At 41.5% G+C, this 10,942-nt stretch overlaps 1 protein-coding gene across 2 annotated transcripts in view; it reads right to left on the bottom strand.

The window, feature by feature from the left end:
• Window positions 1–8,948, bottom strand: part of TRIM2 (tripartite motif containing 2) — a 39,825-nt gene extending 30,877 nt beyond the window's left edge. For both annotated transcript variants that reach the window (XM_010155612.1, XM_010155613.1), the window contains exons 1-3: window positions 8,627–8,948; window positions 3,278–3,459; window positions 882–1,119 (exon numbers count right to left, since the gene is read on the bottom strand). In XM_010155612.1, the coding sequence (XP_010153914.1) occupies window positions 882–1,119; window positions 3,278–3,411 (372 nt within the window). In that variant the 5' untranslated portion in view covers window positions 3,412–3,459; window positions 8,627–8,948. The remainder of the gene's footprint in view (window positions 1–881; window positions 1,120–3,277; window positions 3,460–8,626) is intronic.
• Between the last annotated feature and the right edge of the window lie 1,994 nt (window positions 8,949–10,942).

The following is a 10,942-nucleotide window of genomic DNA, read 5'->3' as shown; positions in this document are numbered from 1 at the left end:
CCCTAGAAAGGAGTTCTCCAAGAGGTATAAGGACACACTTTTAATTGTAGGCAAACCATTTTTTTCTAAGCACACCCAAAGAATCATCAGTTGATAATGTAAAATGCAAAAGAAGTAACCTCTTAATTGTAACTTTTTTCAGCATTTCACGTTCAAAGGGCTCCTATAGCGACTGTTATATCAGAAAAGAACTATGATTCATTTTAAGAGGAGCCAATAAAATGGAAATAAAAACTAGGATTGTATTAATCAGTAACCACTGCGCACACAGGTATAGAACACATTTTAAAAGTTACACCAGTTATTCATTAAACAGAGTGTAGAGCAAATCAGTTCTACAAGTCAAACTAATTTCAGCAGGTCAGTAAAGGAGGGGGAACTGAGCTGTTCCTCTGTTAAGACTAATCACTACCTATCAGCTGAATTCTTGCTATAGAACCGGTACTCCTAAACTGAGTACCAAATAAGACAGTCCCCAGAAAGTTGTATTAAACTACTGGCACATGTTTCTTGGCTTGCATAGAAGCACAGCATTCAGTTTACAACATAGCATCACTCAGCTTTGCAGCGTGGTCTACTTACATGTTTGCATAAGCCCGGCTATGAGACAGGAGAGCCCATATGCCTACCATGAAGCCACACAGGTTAACACTGAAAACTGTGAAATGAGCAGAGTCAGAGCTGTCTTTGTACTAACCTGGGAACAGCTACACAGCTGGGGGTACTTGCCAATGAATACACTGTCTTTTGTTAGCATATTATAAAATCAAAACCCAGTGTGATTCCAATTCCCCCACTACCTTTTCAGAACAAAATATCCATGATGAACCAGACGAGTCAGTAGGTATCAGTACCTGTACACAGGAGTTCATCTCACTTACGTTTCCATCATGATTGGGGCACGAGAGCGGCTTGCCGGCAGCAACAGCGGTGACCGTCTCCAGAATGGAGGACTCTTCAATGCTGTTGTCCGGCGTTCGTTGCAGGACATCCATCAGGTTGGTGATAAAGAAGTTGTTCTGGAGTGCAGAAACCCCTTTCTCTGGCAGAATGGAGGTTTGGCGGCACACGGGGCAAGAAAGTGTTAAGCTATGGGCTGGAATGTAATTCTGTAAGCACCTATGGGGAAGGGCGGTGGAAGGGGAGAAAGAGAGGCAAAGTGTCATCAAAGGGGAAAAAAGCTCTTCAGTTTAACTGCTAACTGGTTTGAAATAGTGCTTATAAAAGGAAAGGTACATCACCAAGCTACAGAAGTAAAAGTGGTTATAGGGATTTTCTTTCCTTCAAATATTTTTAACTCTGCCACATGAAAAAAAGGTTCAATAAACTGACATCATTGTAAGAATTATGTGCCTTTCTTTGAGATATTCATGCAGAGTGGATCCGAGCTTCCAGAAATCTACTACATCCTGCTCACAGGGTAGTAAAAATAATAAACTATCAGATAAAGTTTGACAGGCATGGAGTTATTGCATCCAGTATTTGAGCCTGTGTCTTTAACTGACTAACCAGTGGCTGACCTTTCTCTTGCCAATAGAATCTCGTTTATTAACTTGTATTTGTGGGTTTAGTGTTTCAGAGCTAAAATCTGGTCCCTATGAAACCAATGGAAATGTTTCCGTTTATTTCAATTAGGAAAGTTATTTGGCAGATAGCCAGAATCAACAGAGCTCTCTTTAGTACATGGAGAAGCATGTCCCTGGTTATCACAGTTTATGTTAAGGGCAGTTGTAGAGGACATTTTTGTTTGCTTGTGTTTGATGCATATGTGTGTGAGGGGGTGTTGCTGGATTGTTTGTGTTTTGGTTTTTGGTTTTTTTTTTTTTTTTTAGGGCAACTAAACTTCACAGAACTGACACAAAAGTTCTGTGATCAACAATGTGCAGCAGACTGGAGTAGGTGACAGTGCCACTTGTGGCCTCAAAAATCAAGTTAACAGCTGCTGGGCATGCGCCAGCCAACCGCAACTGGCAATTCAGTACAGTTCCATAGCACAGGAGCTTAGCAGAATGCAGTCCTTAATGAACCCAAAAGTAGAGCAGCACTACACCAAACTCCTCCTGAGATGCCAACCAAGAAGGTGTGTCCTCACAGAGTTACACAGCTCTTCTCCACTTCCAAGGGCTTTGCCTACACCACTGTTCACCCTTCCCTTTGCAGCTTGTCTCCTGATCCTCCAGTAAGGGCTCTGTGAAAGGAGAGCTTAGGCTTTGCACATTGGCAGTACACTGGAAGAGTTCTTCCAGCCTCTCTCCATAACCAGATCAGCATAAGAGGATTACAGTGAAAACCAGAAGCTGACCTTAGGATTTACACATGAACTGAAGTCAAGAAACTTAAGATACGGTGGTAAAAATCTTGACTTCACTGACTTGAGTGAGAGTTTCACTGCTGACTTCAGTAAAGTTGGAGTTTCCTATTTTTCTACAAAAGACAATTTCATCTGACACACTCAGAGATCCACAGTTTTTCTTGCCCCCTGTAAAAAATTATATCTGCATACCACAATTTTAACTAAGAGGTAGAAATCTTCTGAACCAGATGTTCACACAAAATACCATTTATTATAATTCTCATGCCATTCAATATAAAATCCACAGAGCTGCATTCCATCGTCACACAAAGAACTCTAACTAACAATTCTTCAGATAATTGTTCTGCAGACACTGTATTCTCTCCAACGTCTGAGACATAACAACATTAATGTATCACTAAGTATATGCAAATCATTCAGCCGAATACAGTAGAAGGCAGGTTGCTGTTTTATTACATCTCTTTTCAGACTTCCTCCATTTCAGTCAACCAAGCTACAGAATAATGAAGCCACTTACTCACTGGTTATTAATAATGTCTATATCATGTCTCACCCTTGGACATTACAGGGTGGGATAATTATTTCTCTGCTCAGTAAATCAACAAAGAATGTTTTTATTGTTTCTAATTATAAAATAATCAGTATAAATTTGAAACTATTAATTTGAGGTGCAAATTCTGACTGCCATCACCTTTCACACTGTTGTTACTGTATTCATTAGTTTAATTGGATTTACATTTTATTTATTCTTGCATAAAGGGAATGTATTACAAATATTCCACTGCTGTCTCTTCTTCGCCTCCCACAAATAACTATTTTTCTACACCCCTGCCTTTCCAGCCTTCCAGAATTTATTGTGACGTAACAAGTAAAAAGAAAAACCTCTGTTCACTAAAGGATGCAGAGTTCTGTGCTTGTTGCATGACACAAATACCTAGTTACAAGCATGAGGAAAGGACTTACCTCTCACAGAAAGTGTGCAGGCAGGGAAGTACTTTGGGGTTCTTGTAACGGTCCAGGCATATGCTGCAAATCAGAAACTGCTTGTCAATCTGACGGACCACAGGACTTGGGATGCTGGAGCCTTCACTGGCCATCCTAGACCACTGACATATGGGTCCTGTTCCCTTCTACCCTGCACACTGCTGGAGTGGGGTGGGGAAAAGAAAAAAAAAAAGAAGAAAAATGGCTTATAAACTCTGTGAAAAATAACAAAATCAACAACTAATTCACTCATGTTTCTTCCTGATGCAGGAATTCATGTTGCTTTTTAAACCCAGCCAGCAACTAAGCACCACACAGCTGCTCACTCACTCCTCCCCATTGAGATGGGGAGAGAATCTGAAGTGTAAAAATGACAAAAGAAAAAGTCACACATGCAAGCAAAGCAAAATAAGGAATTCATTCACCACTTCCCATCAGTAGGCAGGTGTTCAGTCATCTCCAGGGAAATAGGGCTCCATCAGGTGTAACAGTTACTTGGGAACACAAACGCCATGATTATGAACATCCCCCCCCCCCACTTCCTCCTTCTTCCCCCAGCTTTATACGCTGAGCATGATGTCACATGGTATGGAATATCCCTTTGGTCAGTTTGGGGTCAGTTGTCCCAGCTGTGTCCCCTCCCACCATCTTGTGCCCCCCAGCCTACTCACTGGTGGGGTGGGGTGAGAGGCAGGAAAGGCCTTGACTCTGTGTAAGCACTGCTCAGCAGTAACAAAAACATCCCTGGGTTATCAACACTGTTTCCAACAAAAAGCCAAAACATGGCCCCGTACCAGCTACTGTGAAGAAAGTTAACTCTATGCCAACCAAAACCAGCATACCACATAAACAAAACCAGTGAAGAATTAAAATTCTAAAAGAGTTTATTAGTGATGAGAGCCTGGGAAACAGTCAGCCAAGTTTACAACACCACACATAATGCCTCTGTCTGAGTAGGCGTTCTGGAAAGGATTGTTGCTTCTGGCCTTAAAGAGCTACAGGGCTGTCTGGTTTTAAAGAAATATCACTATAGGAATGTTCTTGTGCCAGCAGGTTCAGCCAGTGCTAACAAACAAAGGATTTCTTATGTCTACAGTACCTCTGGCAAAATGCTTAAACTGGAACTGCACCAGCCAGTCAAATGGCTGCATCACAGACAGAGTTTGAAAACAGTTCACCTAACATTATTTTCCCTTATCAGTGCTGGTATTGCCAAAGATACGGTAGGTTTGGACTCCAGGAAGGCCCCAAAAAGGGACCTCCAGAACAAGTCATCCCCTGGAAAGGGAGTGCTCAAATTCTTCATCAGCAACAGGGGGGAGGTAAGTGAAATGAAAAGCCTCAAGATAAAAGAAATTGAGCAAAGAAGAGGCAACCCATAGCTGCTGAGAATCAGCAAAGGTAGGCTGAAGGATACATGAAGCACATCCAAATAATAAAAGCAAAAAAAAAAAGACATTCTAGGAAGAAAGAGTAGTAAGAATCATGTTTCTAGGACTGATGACTCTTCATAGCCCTGGCATAAAAAGTATGAATCAAAAGGGTAAGAAAAAAAAATCTACTGACTGATGGAATTAAAATTGCAGGTTAAAGGAACGCCAGCAGGTTTGGAACTCCTCCTGTCCTGGAACAAGGCACAGGGAGAGAAAAACTTAGTTTCTTTTCAGCCAGAGGTATAGATTATAGCCAACAGAATTCATATGTGGAAAGAGAAGACAAGAGGAAAAGAAAAGAAGCAACCTCAGAGGAAAGTAACCTGCCTGCTAAAAGAGTTGAAGAAAGCCTGACAAGCAGAGGCCTTGGCAGGGTGGTCCAGCAATAACTCCTCTCCATCTCCAGTGAGCTGGAGCACTGGGAGGTGCAGGCTCAATCCCTGGGGAGCTGACTGCAGCATCTTCGTCACGGCACTTTCTGCCAGTCCTCCCACACCCACAGCGTAACGGGGGCTCCTCGTCGCATGAGCAGCAAGCCCAGCTGGGCTCCTTCGCTGCGGCTGCACTCCAGAGGTAGTAACTTCCTCCCTAAACATTTTCTATCTTTGTTTCTAGCCATCCATTTCAGACAATTTGATGTGTGGGCTCTCCAAGACAGAAATAACAAGCCCTCCCTCTGCCTTGGTGCTGACCGCGCTCATTCAGAGGTCACTCAGCTCCTCAATGACCTGTGTGACCTGTACCATTTTATCAGCAGCCTTTCATCGCATCTCCTTCCTCTGCTGAATGCACAGCATGCCGGTCTGGCGGAGCTGAACTCCAGCTGCTCTTGCTCAGTGGTGTATTTAGTCGTAGAGGTATGGTTTCCTTACTATCGAGCAAGCGGCTATTTCTAGGGTAATGCCAGTGAATATGGATCATGGTTCCTGGGGAATCACCTCTGTGCTAGCAAGTACAGCAGCATAAAGTTATTCACAATAAAAATACGCACACCAGTAACTGACATGTAATTCTATGGAAAACGCTTAGGGTAGACCCTTTGCTTCCCTTTTTTTTCTTTCCAAGAAAGGGGAATTTGCAAGGTTAAAGATTGCTATAACACTTGTAAAATATCATGGTTGTTCATGTCCCAAAAATGCATGATTTCAGGATTGATAATTTGTTTCACTTTTTTTCATTTCTTTCCCCATAGTAAAGAAAAAAATGTGAATATTCCATAAGCACATATTGATTTTATCTATTTAAATGGTACATAAATCACACACAATAAACCTTAGGAGATCAATTAGGAACCTGTGTTACTTTTTAAAAGCTTGAGATAAAAAAAGGCTTTACAAGAACTGGAACCAAAACATCAATCTTTCACAAAACGGAGTAGATGGAGCAGACTGTCAGACATGCATGAACATATTCATGCATTTGGCAGCATAACATGCAGAACTTCAGTGACATGTTGCAAAAGAAAATCCATTTCACCACTGATACAGCTGTGTTTGCCTCCCACTCTCCCTCCCCAGAAGTTAGGGGTGGGGACTCAAAAAACACTCAAGATAATCAGAAGCAGGAAGACTTCTTCGATAAGGACATGGATACGTTATCAACACTGTAGTTTTTTGTTATAGACTAAGCACAGACTATTTTAAAAAAATGTACTTAAGATATGAAAGTTCTCCAGTGAATGCTGCCTGTCATTTAACAGAAGACAGTTCTTTAGCAACCAGCTTTTTTCTGTAATTTCATCTTTCTGCCATCAAATACAGCTACAACAGCAAATACTGTTTATATAAGGAAAACTCCTGCTGCCTAAAAATTTTCATTTTGATTTAAACTGATCTTCATCTTGGTCTTTTACATTCCCCCAGTCTCACTGTAGAACCAGGTGGTTCTTAGCGTTTCATACACAAAGCTCATTCCAGTCCCTTTAATTTTCAAATGTTGACACATTAAGTTTTGGCAGTGAAAGAAACAATTAACAATTCAGAAATAAGTACTTTTAATATATGATGTTTTGTCTGAAATGCAGCAGGCCATGACTGTCGTTTATTCCCTGTACTCTCATAAATCAAGCTTAAAACATGCACCTGAAAATAGAATTTCAGCAGTACATTTCAAGCTTTGACCGCTACCTGGTACAACAACTTCTTACCCAAGGGGTTCATTTAAAGAAGTTGTTTTAGTATGGAATTTCCAGGGCTTTGAAGCCTCCCTGAGCCAACTCCACCTTTGACGCATTTATCATGAATATGATGTAGCTACAACAAGGGTGATTTTGCCCACTGACTCAATGAAAGCAACTGTACAATCAAAGACCAGGTGAGGAAAAGATGGAGATTGTAGATGATGCTTTTGAATTTTGCCAAAGACAGCTTTTATTCTGATTTACTACCAGGCTCACAGCAGTTCCTCAAAACAGCAACGTAAGTAAGCAACGTATATCTTACAGCAATGTAAGATGTATCTGAAGCAGTGGGAGATGTTGCGAAATAACACTATGTCTACAAGAAAAACATTCTATTTTCTAGTAGCATCTTCTGAGCTCAGAAACTGCCAGAGTTCTTTTTGGCAGTTCATGCTGTCTTACAATGTAATAGAGAGCAGCTGAAGCATGAGCTTTGAAAATAAGTCTGAGAATCACTTCTCCATATATTTACACTTCATAATTTAAACATTCAAAGCCAAAGCTTTGTGAAACATTGCACCAAATGACATAAAACCCCACCCATTTCTTCACAAGAAGCACACACTGGAAACCCAGTTCAGGTTTGCTAAATCAAGTGCAGAAAAGGGTTCTGAAATGTATACTCTTTGTCATCCTTTGGAGGCTCAAGGGTTGTTATCTTTCCAGCCACCCCAAAAGTATCATGGTTCTTTTTCCTTCTGCTTGGAGATACGACTATAAATTTTCACTCAGAAGATGCTGTACCGCAAAGAAAGGGGAAGACAATGGCTCTCTAAGCTGGAGGAAAGCCTTGCCCTGCTACGCATGCACGCCTTCAGGAATGAAAGTCAGGGTGTGGCCCCACCCATATGAAAAGAACTTATAGTATTAGAAAAGGGAAAAAAAAACCAAAAACTCATTAGGGTACAGCAAACAACAATTCCAGAAAAGCTGTTTCAGATAAATAGAGCCATGTGCACCCTTTCTACAGGCATCTTCAAACGAGCTCTGGAATTCCTCAGCAGTTACTGAATTCCCTGTTAGTTGGTGTTGCCGAGTGGAGAAAAGACATCGGGAAAACTTGTAACTGTCTGTTCAGTTCCCTGGATTTATTCCTAAAAGAGCAGAATTCTCTGTTACTGATACACTGCTATCACCGAACTCCACCCAGCCAGAGCTGCAGCTAGCCTGCAAGTACAGCCTGCGGAGAACAAACTGCTCGCAGCGCCTTCATCCCCTTCTTATCAATGGTATTCACAACCCAGAGGGTCTATTCATGCATTATGAATGAACAGGTTTCCAATGGCAACGTTAGGCCTGGAGAGCACTAAGAAAGGGTGGGGAACCTCAATTAATGTTGCTTCAAGGACTGGAGGAGCGGAGGTTTAAAAAGTCCTTAAAACAGGTATATCGCCTGGCCACAGCCTTTGGAATAATGGTACATTCAAGCCGTTTCTAGCAGCAGCCCCAGAATTAGCTGATACAGAACACACTGAGCAAATTAACAATCATAACCGCCACACAGTCCACTTGTTTAAAAAGCTCGATGAGCTACATTTGCACCTCTTACTCTCCCACTCTTGTGACCAGTTTGGTGCCTTGTTCGAAACACGGCAGCCCCCTTCATTCTCACAGCATGCAGAAGCATAATGAAGGATCGGGGGCCAAACCGTAAGGAGCGACCCAGCAGCAGCCACCAGGAATAACACCGAGCAAACTTGAGCATTTAAGACCTACCCATCTTTGTAGAAAAAAAGCTTAATCAGTGCAGGGCTGAGGATAAAATCCTTGCAGGGACGGAGCTGCAGTTCCGCAGTAATCCAAACGAACAAACCATCATCTGTTAACATTTCAAGCCTCACGCGTAAAACTGTTTAAGAATCCTATCACAGCACGGTCATTATTAGATGCACAACAGATTTTGTGCTCTAAGGAATGACGCTCCATTCCACGAAAAGGACAGGTGGAGAGAAAAATGGAAGAATAAGAGGAGGCCCAGTGAAGTCGTCATGAATTTTTTTTTTCCCCCGGGTCATTTACAAGTGGGAGACCCCTTCAGGCTTCAGACCAATCAATCTTTATTTAGCACATCTTTTTCTCACTCAGGCTGTGTAGAAGGACTGCAGCAAACGGTGCAAGGGATTGTGGGATAGGGATGCAGCAGAGAGCTGCAACCAGATTCGCTGGGTTCTTTTTTTTTTCCTCCCTACTCAGCAATCAGCTGTTCGGAGGCTCTGCGCAGGGCCATTGAATGTGGTCGCCAGAATGTTATTACAGGATTAGCGGGCGGAGACAGCTACCACTGTGCATCTGGCACGGCAATGCAACTAAGGAATACATTTGCAAATATTACAGGCAAATCAGAATAAGGCTTTAACTCCAAAGGGGAGAGTTAATATCACATAATGTCCATTACCAGGACAGCCGCCGCAGATGGAATGAGACCACTTTCATTTATAAAGGAGATAAAGCTTAAACACTTTGTAATTCCACCCCGATTCTTCCAGGATTCAAAGTATTTCTTGGAACATAATTCTTCCCTGCTCCAGCTTTCGGTGACAAGAAAAGACCCCATGAACGCTCTTTGTCTCTCCAGATGTTTGAAGCAGAAGCAAAGAACCTCTTCAGAAAGCTGTGCTACTGACACACAAACCAGCAGCAGTTTCTCCTACTCCGGAGCTGCGTGTTTGCCCTGACTCAGACTTGAGTCAAATATTTAAGGCAGCAATTAGTAGAATCATATTCAAGGAACGTGAGAAACAAAGCGAACAGTCTGTTCAACTTTCGTACAGACATTAATGCAAAGGTGCAGTCTCTTAGTTGACCTATTTACTTCTTTTTAAACATTTGAAATCACAGATTGGTTCAGATTTTACTAGGCTGTTACCAAAGGAAATAAAAAGAAATTTGGTGTCTGGTATTTTTCAGCTATGCAGATAAGGCTGTTAAGATGCTTGTGAACACAGAAACTACTGAAGTAAAGCAACACAGAATTAGCTTTGTCTTCCAGCATAACAGCTGGTGGGTTTTGCAGACAAGGTAGTATTTGCATCTCTAAATACAGTGAATTTTTTCTTTTGGAAAAAAAAAAAAATCACATGCAAGTATTTCAGCTAACTGAGGCTAACAAAGCTTCCCACAAATAAAAGGACACAAGGGTCCATTTGCATCAAGAAGAAAATGTGGGGTTTAAATACTGTCAGTGCTACACTGACTTAATTAGGACAGATATAGTTATCTTGGAAGTTTAAAATGTTGTCCTAAGGTCTTTAAGCACAGTTTCCAGATCACAGTATTTATTCCGGTCTTGGGCTGATGAGGTAAATAGTATTAATGATCTTTTAGCATGACTAAAATGTAATCTAAATTCCCGTTAAAGATACAGATTCTGCATACATCATTTACTTTCCACTTGGCAATTATTTAGCCAGGTTGGTTTTATGCATCTGGCAGATCCAGCCTGGTTTCCCTGGGTAATGCCCACAGGGTGAAAGCATGTTGTAATCCAGTTTATAACCTGAAATGAAATATCAGGCAGTGTGTGTGCGTGTGTTAGGATTTTGGGTGCTTATGCCAAAATACTGCTCCTCTGATTTCCTTCAACATGTGCTGAGCTCTGTCAAAGGGAGAGAACGAAATACGTTTCATTTTAGTTCCAACATTCCGCAGGTCAGAAGAAGGCAGCATCTGCACAGCAGGATTCAGTTTAAAAAAAGGTCAGAGATTTCAGGCACATTTTTGGGGGTGTGTTTTTTTAATGTTTGGTTGAGGGGTTTTTTTGTTTTCTTTTTAAACTGTCTAGATAACCCCCATTACAAAGAGGAATAAGCAACATATTTCACTCCCCCAACATGGAAATCCAAGGCCTTTTGTTTCTGCCACTGGAACAAAGACACAAGACAAAAACTGAAAGAGAAAATTCAGGAGTGGCACCCCCAGAACCAAAGTGGAAGACTCTTGGACAGAAGCATGAAGAGATCACTTAGCTACTTGTTTTTTCCTGCTCTTTTCAAGCATCAAATTTATGTACACGAAAAAAGAATGACAAGTATT

Source organism: Eurypyga helias, unplaced genomic scaffold (assembly GCF_000690775.1).
Source record: "Eurypyga helias isolate BGI_N326 unplaced genomic scaffold, ASM69077v1 scaffold2487, whole genome shotgun sequence".
Classification (NCBI taxonomy): domain Eukaryota; kingdom Metazoa; phylum Chordata; class Aves; order Eurypygiformes; family Eurypygidae; genus Eurypyga; species Eurypyga helias.
This window is presented reverse-complemented; position numbering and strand designations above follow the sequence as displayed.